The sequence below is a fragment of the Episyrphus balteatus genome, chromosome 2 (assembly GCF_945859705.1).
Source record: "Episyrphus balteatus chromosome 2, idEpiBalt1.1, whole genome shotgun sequence".
Lineage (NCBI taxonomy): Eukaryota > Metazoa > Arthropoda > Insecta > Diptera > Syrphidae > Episyrphus > Episyrphus balteatus.
Genome location: NC_079135.1, coordinates 88,035,676 through 88,052,008, shown reverse-complemented (window position 1 = coordinate 88,052,008; position 16,333 = coordinate 88,035,676). Strand labels below are relative to the sequence as shown.

The window sequence follows — 16,333 nt, the reverse complement described above, 5'->3', positions numbered from 1 at the left end:
TCTCGATGTCGTTTTTTTGCACAAAATCTATATAGATAAACAAAAAAACACACCTATTATCTTGATTTTTCAAAAATCTATACAGATAAAGTTTTTGTTGTTTTTAACACGTAAATTGTTTCGATTTCAAAAATCTCGATGTCGTTTTTTTGCACAAAACCTATATAGATAAACAAAAAAACACACCTAATATGCAATTGCTGCCAATTTTTCTAGTTAAGCTCCGATGAGTTTTTTTTTTGACCAGTTAAGCCCGGTGGTAATAAGAAACACACCTATTGTTTTAAATTTTTTGGTCGAAAAAACTATCACAAATTGAAAATGTTTATTTTTGTAGAAAGTGGCGTTGTAGTTAAAGCCTTGTACGCAGCTGAAGCGAAACGAAATTTTCCATGCAAAATTTCGGTACAGAAATCTTGAACGAAATTGAATTTGTTTTGTTTTTTAAGCCTGGTACGCTGCTCGCGCTAAATTTTAGCTGAGATAAAATTCCCATACAAGTTATCGATAACTTGTATGGGATACATTTTATCTGGACTAAAAATTTTCGATAATTTGTATGGGAGCTAAAATTTAGCGCGAGCAGCGTACCAGGCTTTAGCTTTTAAACTTATTTTCTGATGTTTGTTCTTGAATTATTTGATTTGTATTTTTATTATTTTTACTTTGCTATAATACCCGATGTTATTTTTTTTGTTAGCATATTCGCTGTTAAAGCCTGGTACGCTGCTCGCGCTAAATTTTAGCTCCCATACAAATTATCGAAAATTTTTAGCCGAGATAAAATGGATCCCATACAAGTTATCGATAACTTGTATGGGAATTTTATCTCAGCTAAATTTTAGCGCGAGCAGCGTACCAGGCTTAAGCCTGGTACGCTGTTCGAGATAAATTTTAGCTCCCATACAAATTATCGAAAAATTTTAGCCGAGATAAAATGGATCCCATACAAATTATAGATAACTTGTATGGGAATTTTATCTCGGCTAAAATTTAGGCTTTAACTCTGGAGACTCCAAAATTTTTTGTTTCGCTTCAGCTGCGTACTAGGCTAGGCTTTAAGAAAAAATTTTTGTTTCGCTTCAGCCTAAAATATCGCTCGATTTCACTCATATAAATGTTCAGTTACAATTTTCAGACAAACATACCCTCAAGAAATCTAGTACAATTTATTTTGAAGTTTTGATGTTCGCAAAAAAAAAAAACAAAAACAAGTCATTTGAATTTCGCCATACCATTAATTTTATTTTGCATTTATTAAATAATTATTTTGATGAAAAAAGCACAATAATGCCGATTGCAGTTTTAAAATCTATTCGTGAAGTTAGCAGTGAAGATAAAGTTAATAAATATAAAATCATTTTGCACTATTATATCTTCTTATTGTTTTTTTTTCCTTTCAGTTGCATTGCGCTTCAAATTTGCTCCAAAATGAAGCTGGCAAAAAATGGAAAACCGGAGAACCTGGAGAAAAATCTGCTCATGTGATAATAGAAATGGAATCAGAATATTCAATTAAAGGAATCGACATTGGCAATGAATGTTCGGCATTCGTAGAAGTCCTTGTTGGTGGTCCATTATGTGCGCGGGAAAATTTCAAGGTGAGTGCGTTGTTTATTCTTGATTGCCAATATTTAAATTTGTTTCCAGGAAATTCTAATAACATGCTCCTTCATGACACCAGCTGAAAGCCGAACCAGCTCCATGCCAAACAGAGTGCGTTGCTTTAATCGTGAGGCTCTAGTTGAAGAAATAGCCTCACAGAAATGGAAACTACTCAAAATAAACTGCAGTCAGCCATTCAATAGGGACATCAAGTTTGGACTTTCTTTTATCAAAATTCATGTTGATGAACCTGCAAAGGCTAAAAACAATATTGAGTCCAATAATGGAACTAGTAAACCTACAAACAAGAGCTTATTTGGAAGTTTTAGTTTGCGAGAAGATTCCCCGGACTCTGAGACAGAAAGTACAACGGCATTGTTTAATCGTTGGAAAGTTTCAAAAAATAAAGAACCCAGCGGTAAGTTATTGAAAAGTGTTCACGTCCCCTAGCTTGCTGCTTTCAATCGACCTTAGAGATTAGGATTTGTAGAAGTACTGCACTTTTTGGAATTCTTATTAGAAAGGCGACGATTCTCAGAAACGGTAATGAGCTGATCATGAATCAGCTTTACACACCCTTGTTGTTAGTGTATTTCTAACTATCATTCTGTCGAAGATTGCTAAAATGTTAAAGTGGAATTTGTCATGATGTATTGGCTTTTTTTTTAGGGTATTTAAAAAAATGTGCTATGGTCAGTTTTGACTTTTCAAGTTCAACAGTTTCGGAGTTTCAACGCACCTTCCGTTGTTGGTTTAATGGTTTTTGCGTTTCGCTCGGAAATATTGATCAATTTTATTACAAGAACAAGTTGTTTTTTTTTACTTGCTTCGGTCAAAATATTAAGAACACTTCTTACCTGTAACGAAAACTATTTCCTACACCCAAATTAGGAGTAAAAGTTAAATTTTATAATTAATTCGTTAAACAAACAGATTCAAGTTTAGATTTATTCGGACTTATTTTTGATTACAACATGTATGTTTAAATACATTGGAATTTTTTTTAAATGCTGTCTTAGAATTGTTCTAGCTTTAATCGTTATTAAAAACAAATACATATTTTTGGAATTGTTTTTTGCTTTGCGTTTAAAATAAAATATAAATTACTGCGGAGTTGGAAAGAAAACACGGCTGGTATTAAACACACAATATTTGTTATATTTTACAGTAAGGCCCAATGTATTCACACTATATAATTTGAAGTCGCTTTTAACGAAAAATTTTAAAATGCTATGCGATTTCAAAAGTTTCTTTTTTAATATCGACTTCAAATAAAATGGAAATTAAATGTGGGGCATATTCATAGTCGTTTTTAGACCCCAGTTTATCTTATACTGGGGTTTATCCAATGTTATCTGAATAAGGTAAACTTTCTTTAAAGTAGCTTTGACAGTGTCTATGAATATAGCTCATTGGGTTTAAGTTGGTTTCAGCTAGCTAAAAAAATAAATAGGAACACCTGATTAAAACCTTAAAAATCTTAGCTGTTTAAAAGGGTCAAAAATGCCACAACCGCGAATCTGCATTTTTGAACATTTTCACTTTAATACGTCATTTTACTTGTTATCGGTTCCTCTATCCATCCCAATCCTCCATCTGTTGCCTAGAAGCCTAAATTATCAATTTCCGTTGGACGAGTTTGCATAAGATTACATGAGTTTCCATCAGTAGCAGTATGTAATGGGCAAGTATAGGACTCGCAAAAAAAATGGAACTACGATGAAAAATAATCCAAAAAGAGTGGGACCCGCGATTTTATCTGTGTCTGTGTGTCTATCTGTCTATTACAAGCTACAGCCCCAAACAACAAATTAATTTTTCAAAAAGTATAAAAGTTTCCAAGTTGAAGTTAGACCGAAAGATATTATAATTTGAATTAAACAAATACATTTGAGGCTTTTGTTCAAAAAGAAATAAACAAACAACAGTTTTAGAAAATGTATTTATTTTTGTTTTTGTTTTGCTCAGAAAACGTTATTTTGTTTAATTCAACTTGTAATATTTTTTCTTCTAATTTGGCATTCCGAATTGGGTAGTTCCGACAGTCCTAAGAATTACCAAACGAAAACGTTATAAGTTAATTTTACCATAAGAACGATGCGATCTAGTCATACATTTTACTAACTTCCCTTTTAAAGTCATTGTTTCGACAATTGAATCGTTTATTTTCAAAACATGATAAGTCCACTTTTTTTCAAAATTCGTTTTTTTTAACTGAATATGTTCTTGTTGGGGTATAACCACACCTGCCTTCAAAATATGAACCATCTACTCAGTCTATATTCGATTTTACTGCTAAGCGAAAAAAAATTTTATTGTCAAAATATGATAAAATTCCCGGACTTATCATCATTTGAAAACAAACAGCAACTTTTTTACGAGTAATTGACTACACATAAATAAGCTGACTATTGACTCAAAATCTTAGGTTGAAAGCGTCTTTCAAGTAAAATAACTACTCGAAACATTATATTCTATTCCCAAATGCAGTTGTTTGATAGTCTGCGGCTTTAAAAAAAATTTCATATTAATTTTAAAACTAAATTCACATTCGTTTATTTTCAAAATATGATAAGTCCAAAATCGTTTTTATTTTTTATCTTTTGAACTATCGGTCCAAAAAGTAAATACCAAACGATATTCTGTAGCTAGGTAAAAGTTCTACAAAATATATTTTTTATACATTTAGCCACACTTAACAAAAGAAAATAGATCATTTTTTTCTTCTCCTGAAAAATTTGAAATCATGGACTTATCATGTTTTGAAAATAAATGATTCAATTTTTTAGATCTCTAAAAGCAAAATCGCTGATTTTAGAAAAATTTATGTACATATGTGTATGTGCGTTCTTAAGTCGGTTGGAACGTTTTTTGAAATAAAGCTCGAAAACGACCAGACATAATTTTATATTATTTCCTTTAACATCAACAAATGTAGAAAGGAGTTTTTATTTTTGTAATAAAATTCATTTTAACAGTTGCAATTAATAATACTAATTGAATTTGAAAATGGCAGGAATTTTCCCTCTCTTTTCTTTTTGGCTTCTAATTTAAATTAAAATTGTATAGCGCACTATATATTTTGTCAAGCATTTTATAAAATTGACATTTTTGTAATGCGCAGGTTGTTGAGGTTTTTAAAATTTATAACATCCACAATACACAATTTGTTGCAATTACTGTAGTGTATTCTTGCACAATTAGTATTCCGAACAAGCATACACGGTAGTATATCCCAACAGCATTACTTCATTAACAAACTCAATGTGTTATTCTATATAAATAGCTGCATTTTAGATGAATCATGTAATTGGCAGTGTTGTTTGGAAATAGTACAATATCGATGCTCGAGCTCTGCTCTGATGATTTTTTATTTTAAGAGTGGTTCAAGTATTTTTTTGCTGGTACAGCTTCTTGATATTGAGTTCATAGCAGGTTTTACTATCGATAGTTTGACTTAAATTTTGTTTGCACTGAAATAAAACATTAAATAAATCCAACTACTTTTTGTAGGTCTATAATAGTATTTATTAAACTTTTTCAGCTATTTCTTCTGTTCCACGAATTCCTAGCCCTGCAGTACTTAAAAAACCAAATGACAGTCTAATAGCGAAGAAAACCGCCCCAAAAGCTGCAACTCCATCGTCTAAAAAACATGATTCGGAAGAACGCCCGACCGTTATTGATCGAAACAGAAACTCCCTACTCTTTGGCGATGATGATGATGAAGAATCAGTGCATGATAAACGCAAGAAAAAGTTAGAAAAACTCGAAAAAGTAATTGCTGCCGATCAGGAGCGTGTAACAAAAGAAACTGAGAAAAACAAAAAATCTAAAAAGCCAGAGAGTACTCGGAATGAATCAAAACCAGAACAAACACCGAAAAAAGACAAACCACTTAATTTGTCACATTCCGAAAAAGAAAAGCCAAGTAAGACCCCCAAGAGTAACAAGAAAGCAGATACACCATCAACTTCTGGACAAAGACGACCATCATCTTCGCCGTGTGTTAGTGACAAACCTAAGAAGCCGAAATTAGACAATGTACAGTATAAACCATTTAATCAGTTACTTAATGGTGTTGTGTTGGTTATAAGTGGAATTCAGGTATTTATTGAATTCAAATTGAAATTAAAACAAAATTTTTTGACCTTTGGTAAATACTTTACAGAATCCTGATCGTGCTGATTTGAGAAATAAGGCATTAGCTCTCGGAGCTAAGTACAAAGGCGACTGGGATAATAGTTCCACTCATTTGATGTAAGATTTGTAGCATTTATTAACATCCTTCAACTCATTATTTTCTTTCTTTCAGTTGTGCCTTTAAAAACACACCAAAATATAATCAAGTTAAAGGAAAGGGAAAAATAGTTACCCGAAGTTGGATAGAAGATTGTTATAGTAAAAAGAGAAAAATACCATGGAGACGTTATGCTTTAGACACTGCGGAACTAACAAAACCTGAAAGTGAAGATGAATTCTTAGATGAATCCTTAAAGCCTAATGAAGAGAGTGAGCCAATAACCAATCGAAAAGACTCAGAAGATAGTGACGTTGTAATGACAAAATATGATGAAACAAATCATTCGCAGTTTATATCATCGGGAAGTGATACGGAAGATGAAATTCAGAGAGTTTTGGCCAAAAAATCGCCGCCGAAAAAATCTCCACAGAAAAAAATCGCACAAACAATAGATGTTTTTGAAGTGTTCACTGAAGAAGAGGATTATGTATCAAAGAAAAAACTCGGCTCAACGGACAAAACAACGTTTTTTAAAAACTTGAAATTTTTCGTTAGCGACGAATTGAGTGCGACACAAAAAATTAAAGTCGAACGTTACATTGAAGCATTTAACGGTGTATTGATTACATCGATTGATGAAGCTAATTATTTAATTGCTGAAAATCGTATTGCAGATGTTGGAGAGTTTAAAGGTGAAACAGTGACGCCTCTTTGGATATTGGAATGTAACGATGCAGAATGTCTTATACCAACAAAACGTTATTTAGTGAAGTAAGATTTGTATAATTGTTATATTCGTTTTATAAAAAAAGAAGATAAAAACTACATTTTTGTCACAAATATCAAAGATTTTATCTTTTTTGTAAAACAAAAATTAAATGGGTAGAAGATTTTTGTTTTATCAGAAACATATTTCTTCCCATTAGAAGATAAAGTATCTTCTTCAAAAAAATCTCCTATCTTCCTTCTCATATCCTATCTTTTTCTTCGTTGGAAACATTTAAGTTTTTATCATAATAAATTAACAAATTTCAGTTTTATTTGGAAGATTGTCTCAAAACTACTGCACGGTTTTTATTAAATCTCGCGCAACAGTGTCATAAAACAAAAAAAGTTTTTAATTTTTGTTATAAAAACGGAAATTTGCAATTTCTTTATACATACAATTTTTTACGAATTTTAGAAAATAATTTTGGTTATCTAGCTCTGTGATCAAATTGATTATAATTTTCGGTACATAATATAGTCTTTACGCCGTCGTGAATCTCAAAAAATCCTATGAAAACACAGCGAAATTAGGCTGAAATAAAGGAAACAAAGAACATTTTTATTTCGAATAGCCCACATTATTTGTTTTGTCTTACAATTTCTACGTGTTTATTAGTATAATGTCGAATTCCTTTAAAAAAAAATCGAATTAAAATTGATTTTTCGTTCTGTCAAATATGCTTGGAACATTGTTTACGTAAAACGCATTGAGATCGATTTTAATTTGATTTGCCTACATCGACCTTATAATTGTTAAGCTTCGAACTCCATGAACGCAAATCTTTAAGTTTTATTTTTAAAAATCGTGTATTCTAAGAAACAAATTGTGCTTGCAAAAATATTGGAAGAAAATTTTAACAAAATTTTTTTTTGAAATCCGCGTTTTATTTAAACTTATAAAGATGATAAAATACATACATTTATAAAAATCTGTTTACCCCAAACTTGTTACCGTAGTACTGTATAAACCTTAACGTATATTCTTTTATAGTCCTCTTCTCCCCATCTTCACTGATATTGTATTCATTGGCCCGCAAAAAAAAGTCTGGATAAAGAACTTTTGTATGGAAATTTATTCTACTTAAGTGTGCTGAATTCACAACTGTTTAAAGATTTATTCTATAGCGTCTAGTTTTTGAGTTTTAACCCATAACTATCAACAATTTGTGTTCAATGAAATTTTTTGTATATTTAATCCAAAATATGTATATATTTTCCGTAATATGTTGCGCTTTTTTAAAACCAAATCAGAGTCACAAATTTGATTCAAAAACCCATAGTGGGTTTTTGAATCAAATTTCAAATTTGGTTAACATAACTAATAAGATTTTAAAATATCTTAAATTTCTATTCTCAATGTCTTTGATGAAAAAAAAATTATTTTGAAAAAAAAGGTATACCTAAACTTATTTAAGACGATAAATATGACCTTTTTAGATTGCATAAGTAGTTTTGGAAATAAATTTAACGGCGATATAATTCGACTATGCATCCAAAAAACAGATTTTTGATCTGTATTGAAATATATTGAAATATTTCAGAAAGGTAAGGTGTCAGTGAACTTTTGGCTTCGAATTCGGAATCAGCACACAAAAGTCCTTTTAAAAAGTATGGTTTGGTTCAAGCACTATATTCGTTGCCGACCAGTTAAGTCCTTTAAGATTCGTTTGATGAGCATAAAACAGTTTTTATTGGTTCCTTAAAAATCAAATTGTTGGACTTAATGAAATGACCGAATTTGCCGTTATTTTTATAGTTTTTTTTTAATACCGGACAGTTATAGATCGCAATTTCAAATTAAGGGAATACAATATCTTAAAGAAACAATTTTTGAAGACCATTTTAATTTTTTTCTGCATTTTTAGAAAAGAAAACGGGATTTCGATTCGCTACCAAAAATTATTCAATAAGACTTTAAATTATCTTCAATAAAAAAATGTAAAAAAAATTATTTTTGGTTCAAAAATTATATTGATTTGAAAACAATTACATATTTATTTTGCTTTATTTGTGCACTTAATACTTATTTTAACTTTAATCACAACATTCAATGAAACCTTATTCAGACTTTTTATGAGTCGATTTTGCCAAACTGCATTGTAATTATACAATTTATAGAAAAGCAGAATGCGAGGATTACAATCAGGCGCTAGAATGTTTAGTTGGGATTTCATTCAATTTTTTCAATTGAGGTTGAAATCGTTGTTATATAAACTATTTCTGTGGCGATTGGTATCAATATGATAACTGCATTGAAAAAAAGTCTTAAAAGACTACTTCCTTGATACTGGCTGTCTATATTTTGATTATTTTTAACCATTAAACTTGAACGTAATTTTAGAAAGGTAATTGTAGTTATTAAGTTTAACACTTTAACACTTATAATAAAAGCTTAAAAGAGAGAGTGAGTTATAAACAATTGGTCATATCTCAGGCATTAATGAACCGATTTGAAAAATTCAAAGACTTGCTTATCTTGCTAGATATCAATTATAATATTTACTAATTTTGTTTAAAACGACACTTACCGATTTTGAGATAGTTCCTTTTGTTTATAAAATTTCATGAATTTGCAAAAACTAACATTGCAGCTAGATTTATCATCCCCAAAAACATATAAAAACACTCCCATATTGCGTTGATCTTAAAATCTATAATCAAAGCGGGTATAAAGTTTAAGCTGAGTAGGGGTATAGTTTTTTCAAATTAACTCGAAAAATATGGGTCATATAGAAAAATTTATTAAGACAAAAGTTATAGAAAATAAAATTTTCTAAAAGTTTTACATATATAATTTTTGTCAAAAATCAAAAATGGCTGAGTTATTCACTAAAACGTGTTTTACCTTTAATCCAAGATGGCAGCTTAAGCACAAGGTCGATTTTCCCGAAAAACTGGTTTTAAGCTTTCAGTGATCCCCTCTATCATCCTATGAAAAAAAATTGCACGATCTAATTTTTTCCATTTGAAATGTTTAATTCTCCTGGGCTATATAGAGGAGGTCACAACTAACAACAATCAACAAAAGGATAAATTCTTTTATGACTCACAAGTTGTGACTGTAGGGGAGTGTGAGTATAAATTATTACTGCTTGTAAAATTTTCGACTTTAGCTGCACCACCTAAATCCATGTTCATAGGTACTCTATAAGTTATAAACACCCATACCTTTATTTCTTTTTCAAAGGTCAAAAATAATTATACATATTTATTTGTCGTTCATTGAACTCAGTTCAAAATTAGATACATAAATCTATACAGTTTTATGTTCATATCAAATGTCTATTGAAATAAAAAAAATAATCAATACTTTCTAGCGCAACTGTGGTTGGCCATCAATCTATGACTATTCACAAAATGCAACTTATTTTTTGATGTCAACATTCATTTGCCTTAAACGAACATATTGCTATCGACCAGTTAAAAGTCAAACTTGAATACAAGTTAGTAGAAATTAGGATTTCAAGACGCAACAAGCGTTTCAATTTTGTGTTCATAAATAAGAAAAAATTATAATAATATGGAAGCAGATGGAATAGAATTAAATAGCAGGATAAATAATGAGGAAAACAGCAGAACTGTGGTCAACTTGCAAACGCCCAAAAAATTGTTACACTTTAGCGATGGAGTAATGGAAGAATATTCCGATAGTGAAGATGAGTGCGACACAGTTATGAAAAATTCTGAAGAATGTGTTAATGTGGTAAGTGTAAAAATTAATAAAGTTCTGTAATTTTTAAGTAATATAGAACAAAGAGAATAAAAAATCTTCAATTTGTTCATATTTGGCTTTTGTTTACAAAAAATAAAATTAGTCATATTTAAAAAATGACAAATATTTAATTTATCACAATCAGCTGGCAAATGACGTTTGCTCTAGTACAAATTCGAGAAAGTTTTGGCGGGAGGTTTCCGTGACAAGTGGAAATTAGATATTTGTCAAATTTAAAATTTGTTCGTTAAATAACGTTCGTTGAAAACTGTAAAGTAGTTGAGAGGAAATTTGTATGAAATAAAAGAGATATCTTAATCAGAGATATCCAAATACCCAATTCTGGGTATCTCTGATCTTAATGAGGGATATTGTTAATTTTAGTTTTGCAGAAAATGTTTCTATTTCCGCTTTAGAGAATCACATTATAGACATTCTCCTGTCAGAACTTTTTTTTTTCGAATACATGGTAGAGAGTAGTAATTAAGCAAATTACTTGGGAACCCGACCGCACGCTGTTGCCGTATTGTTTTTTTTTTTAACTAAAAACAAATCGCAAAAACTATTTTTAAATTCAAAAAATAAATGATACCAATTGATTGTCTAGATTATTACACCGGCCAACAATTTTCAACTTTTTAAAATTTTCCAGAATATTTTTTTCAGCCCTATTGTGAGCTCCACGTGAACAAGATTCCACCCGGAAAAATTGAATTTCACTTTTCCCCTATTATGAGTTCCGGGCGAAAAGTTGTTCACGTTCGAAAATCTCCTTGTATTTTCAGCTTTTTTTTTCAGGTAATTTGCGAGTCATTCGACAGCCTTAGTTTAAGGGATAATGTAAATTCCCTTCAGGTGAAACTCATGATAGCTTTTTCAATTCTGGGCGAACAAAAATATATTTTGAAATATTTTAGCTTTCCACATTTTGGGCGCAATTTCGTATTAATTTTAAAATTATGGATATTTTAACGGTTTGTTAACATTTTCCAGAAAACTTTTGATCGAACCTTATGCATTTGGGTTCAATAAGCGTAAAAATCACACTGGTTGCTTTCTAAGAGCTCTTTTTTTTTAGATATTTTTTAATTTTGCACATTTAGGGGTAATTTCATACTATTTTTTTTTAGATTTTATTATTGCAAGTAGGGTTGCCAACCGTACTCTAAAAAAGAGTATTGTACTCTATTTCACGTATGTGTACTCTATAACCTATAACTCTGATAGAGTACGTCAAAATACTCTTTTTTTTTACTTAAGGCTGAGTGTACTTTCATATTTCTAAAGATAGAATTGAATAAAAAAAAAACGACGCTTAAAATATTCGACCTTATAATTTCTAAATTTGAACAATTGTAGTTTAAAGAGTACAAAACACTATATTTTTTGTCGTTGTTTTAGTACGACCTATTTATTTTATGTTTGTTTCTTAGTCAAACTTAAAATTTAATTTTCTTACTAAAATTTTAATTTTTTTTTTAATTCAAATTTTGTTCTCTATTTTACTTTGTTTTGTTTAAGACCTCAACATATTACATGTTTTCTTGTAAAATATCAACTGCAAATATTGTAAGCCATATTCTACCTGTTCTTGCCACTTCAGCATTCACTGAGAGGCAAGAGGCGAGACGAATAGGGCTTCGTTGAAATTGATAAAAAATGAGCTCTTAATGTATATGAATTTTGAATTTGAACGTTTAGTCATACATATATTTTTAAAACAACAAAAAGTTGTTATGTACTGTAAGAAGCAAAACAAAAAATAAATTTTCAAGACTTGAAATAAATGGTACTCTTCTTTTTTTAAATGTAAAAAGTTGGCAACCCTAATTGCAAGCGTTTTTAAAGTTTTGCTGGAAAAAAATTATATCAGAGTGACAATTTGCCATTGTTTAAGTGTGATATGAAGATAAATTAAATAAAGTGTTTAAAAAAAAGTCTTCAAACTTAGAATTTTGAAAAAAATAAATAATTTGAGTAGGTAGGTATGTATATAAATTGTACCTGTCTATTTTTCAAAAAAAAAATTAATATTTAAAAATATTATATTGTTAGTTAAATTCAGAAGCAAAAATGTCACATGTAGGTACCTACTATTTATTCATTTTCATTGAATTCTCTTGATGAAAATAGATTTTTTTATAGAGATATATTAATTTATCCAAAACTAACAAATTAGACCTTCAAACTCATTGTATTTAACTTTCACTAATAAATGCTATTGAAAGTAGAAAAAATAACTTTTTTATTAAAGTATTGAACTTTGAAGAAGAAAAATGGGTTTAATTTTTTTCCAAACATTTTTAGAAAAAAGTCCCTTGAACATGAAAAACATTATACAATTTGTGTACTAACTGTAATAGATACATATGACTTTTCTTTCTTCTGAATTAAACTAACAATAAATATGGTCAAACATTTTTTAAAGTTAAATTTATATTTTATTACCAAAAATTTTGAAAAAAAAGAGAAGTAAAATTTTGTTTAATTTTTGAAATTCTGTGTTTGAGTAGGTACCATTTTTTTCAAAAACACTTAATTTAATTAACTTGATTTAATTTTGAATTAAAAATTTATATCTTGTATTGTAAGTGTTGCCGTTGTGTTGAAATAATTTTTTGTATGTTTGAAGTCAACTTGTGAGAAAATTACTTATACCCCTTAAATGATGGAAATTTAATAAACATCTTCGAAAAAAAATTTATTTTGTTTACAAAAATCTTAACAAAAACTATAATAATAAAAGATATATGTAGAAGTTAAAGCTTTTCGGCCCGATTCCCTTATATTGCTATTTTTTTTAGTCCACTAAGAGATGACAGAGTTAATTTTATTGTTGTACTGTATGAATCATGATACATGCGCTTCATACGTTTAAAACAGTTCCAAGATTACCCCATCATTTGTTAATAAAATTTCTTCTTTTTTATAGAAAGATCTTCAATGGGCTCCATACATGCGTTTTAAGGCAAATAAAATGGGAACTAAAGTGCTTTCGGGAATAGACTATGTCGGAGGTGGTCTTGCGACATTTTTTGGAATAACGGCGTCAGAAGCTGAAATAGCAGCGGCTAAAAAGAGAGTTCCATCAAAAGAATACACAGATGACGAAGAGCAAAGCAGTTCTTGGAAGTCAACGCAAAGTAGGACAGTTGTTTCGAAAGAAATCAAAAGTTCAAATTAAATTTCAGTTATTATGTATTTAGATATAGAAATCTATCACTGTTAATCAAATTGCAATATATTAAAAAATTATATTCTTCATACGTTAAACTTACCATGTGTACCTATTTTCTTTCTTATTTCGGTTAAAAAGGTTTTTACTTTTCCGTTTTATTTATTAACATTGACTACAAAGGGAAGAAGGATTTTGTACATTTAATAAGTTCTAAGTGCAATTGTTATTTAATATTGATTTGGTCGTGTAGGCACCTATGCTACAGTTGTAGTTCACATTATTTGCACGTTGTACAGGTGCACTGTGGCGTATACGTGCTCTTTTTTTGTATTTATTTATTTGATTTTTTAAACTGCATATGCAGAAGAGTGGTAGAAGAAAAAACGGTTAATTTTATGTTCATTTAATCTGGCGAAATGGTATTATTTTAAAGTATTTAACAATGCTGAATAGAACTCTAAAAAATTGTAAGAAGTGAAAATTTAGATTTAAATTTTATTTTGGAGTAATGGACTATATATAATAATATAATAATATATAATAATCAAAATAGACGATTTTTGGAGCAAAATTATCGTTCGAGACTTTGATCAATAGATATCGGCCTCGGAATGTAAAAAATGAGAGGAAACAAATATTTGGTTGGAATAATCTCAGGAACCAGAGGTCCAACAAACTTTTGGTTTTCAGTTATGAATAGAGTTAAAAGAGCCCATTCTTTTTATATCTCATTCGATGGATTTGCGGGACCATTTTGAAAAATGAATTTTTTTTTGGCAAGAGGTACCACTTGGTTTTTTTTGTCGAAAATCCAAGAAAAATAGATTTGTATTTTTTTACCACAATGCATAGGTCTGTTGATTATGAACTCGATTCTTTTATTTAAAACCAATTTCGAGACTGGTCAAAAGATATCGGCTTCGGAATGTAAGAAAAAGAAAGGAAAAAAGAATATTTGGTTGAAATTATCTCAGGAACCAGAGGTCCAATAAACTTTTGGTTTTCAGTTATGAATAGAGTTTAAAGAGCCCATTCTTTTGATATCTCATTCGATGGATTTGGATGAAATTTTAAAAAATGATTTTTTTTTGGCATGAGGTACCCCTTGGTTTTTTTTGTCGAAAATCCAAGAAAAATTAATTTGTATTTTTTTACCACAATGCATAGGTCTGTTGATTATGAACTCGATTCTTTTATTTAAAACCAATTTCGAGACTGGTCAAAAGATATCGGCTTCGGAATGTAAGAAAAAGAAAGGAAAAAAGAATATTTGGTTGAAATTATCTCAGGAACCAGAGGTCCAATAAACTTTTGGTTTTCAGTTATGAATAGAGTTAAAAGAGCCCATTCTTTTGATATCTCATTCGATGGATTTGGGGGAAATTTTTAAAAATGAATTTTTTTTGGCTTGGTTTTTTTTTTGTCGAAAATCCAAGAAAAATAGATTTGTATTTTTTTACCACAATGCATAGCCCTTTTGATTATGAACTCGTATCTTTTATTTAAAACCAATTTCGAGACTGGTCAAAAGATATCGGCTTCGGAATGTAAGAAAAAGAAAGGAAAAAAGAATATTTGGTTGAAATTATCCCAGGAACCAGAGGTCCAATAAACTTTTGGGTTCCAGTTATATAAAGAACTTAAAGAGTCTATTTTTATATCTCATTCGATGGATGGATTCGGCGAACCCCACAAGCGGATCACTAGTGTGAAGCAGTAACGTGGGATAGTTATGATCCCCTCGACATCGAGATCATAACAGCGCCGAGAAAAAAGGAAGAAGAAGAAGATTCGATGGATGGATGGATGTTCATAAAATGTTAGATAAGATTTTTGTTTATTTATATTGGCATTCTTTAAATGCATACCTACAAGTGTGTAGTTTTTCATGCATTCGTCCCCATGCAACCTTCTGAATGGACTCACTATCCACTGTGTGGTTTGGGATGGGTCGTTGGTTCAACGTTAGCGGTATATGATTTTGAAATATAAAGTGAGTTACAACATTGTACACTCGTAAAACTTGTCTTTCGTTTTATAAAAGAAAAACAGCTGCTATAGAGACCTTTCAATAACTTGGTTAAAAAATTAAGCTTCATTTTTTAAAAAGGTGTTATATTAGCCCTTCTTTCAGTATCAATTACTATTAAGTTGATTAGTTTCCAAATTCAACTTAAATCAAACAACAAATCAATTAATTTGACTCCTTTTTAAAAGTCGGTCACTTATTACCATAACCACGACCCCTCTAATTCATCTGTTGTTCTTTTATTTTTTTATATTCTTCCTCAAAATAACCTTGAAGCAATTATTACGGAAGGGCAAACGACGAACTGTATTAAGACTTATTAGCGACTGTCTGCTGAGTAAAAAAGTACAAAGAATAAAAAAACATAAAAAAAAAACTTGAAACAGGCTTCACCCACCAAAACAAAGCACAAATTAAAACATCGCGTCAAAATAATAAACAGAAAAAAAAGTTGCCGCACGAAACTTACTCGCACCCTCCTCTCTGTTTACATTTTTTTCCTTCTTTGAACTAAGAAAGAAAAATCATGAAAAATGCGTTGCTTTTTTTTCATTATGTAAAAAGTTCATCAACCGTTTAGAAAAAGTCAAGACAAAAAAAAAAATTTTGTAATGAAATAGGGTGCAGAAAAAAATATGTAAATATATAATAAGAGGGTGTTCTTCTGATAATGAGGGGAAATAAAGATGAAAGTTGTTTTTTTTTTTTTGTTTCTTCATTCTGTTTCTCAAAAGTTCCGCGACACGCTGGAAAGAATGCGAGGAGAAACATCATTACCACAAGACGCTCGTAAAAGAA

At 30.0% G+C, this 16,333-nt stretch overlaps 2 protein-coding genes across 2 annotated transcripts; both read left to right on the top strand.

The window, feature by feature from the left end:
* The first annotated feature begins 1,496 nt into the window (after positions 1–1,496).
* On the top strand, positions 1,497–6,623 carry LOC129909554 (DNA repair protein XRCC1). Its single transcript, XM_055986628.1, has 5 exons — positions 1,497–1,601; positions 1,651–2,023; positions 5,150–5,712; positions 5,777–5,865; positions 5,921–6,623. Exons 1-5 carry the CDS (start codon positions 1,497–1,499, stop codon positions 6,621–6,623), a joined length of 1,833 nt encoding a protein of 610 aa, XP_055842603.1.
* A 3,385-nt stretch (positions 6,624–10,008) lies between these two features.
* Positions 10,009–13,605, top strand: LOC129911578 (protein FAM177B). The gene is made up of 2 exons (XM_055989416.1): positions 10,009–10,319; positions 13,261–13,605. The coding sequence occupies exons 1-2, from the start codon at positions 10,137–10,139 to the stop codon at positions 13,510–13,512; spliced, it is 435 nt and encodes a 144-aa protein (XP_055845391.1). The 5' UTR covers positions 10,009–10,136; the 3' UTR covers positions 13,513–13,605.
* The last annotated feature ends 2,728 nt before the right edge of the window (positions 13,606–16,333 follow it).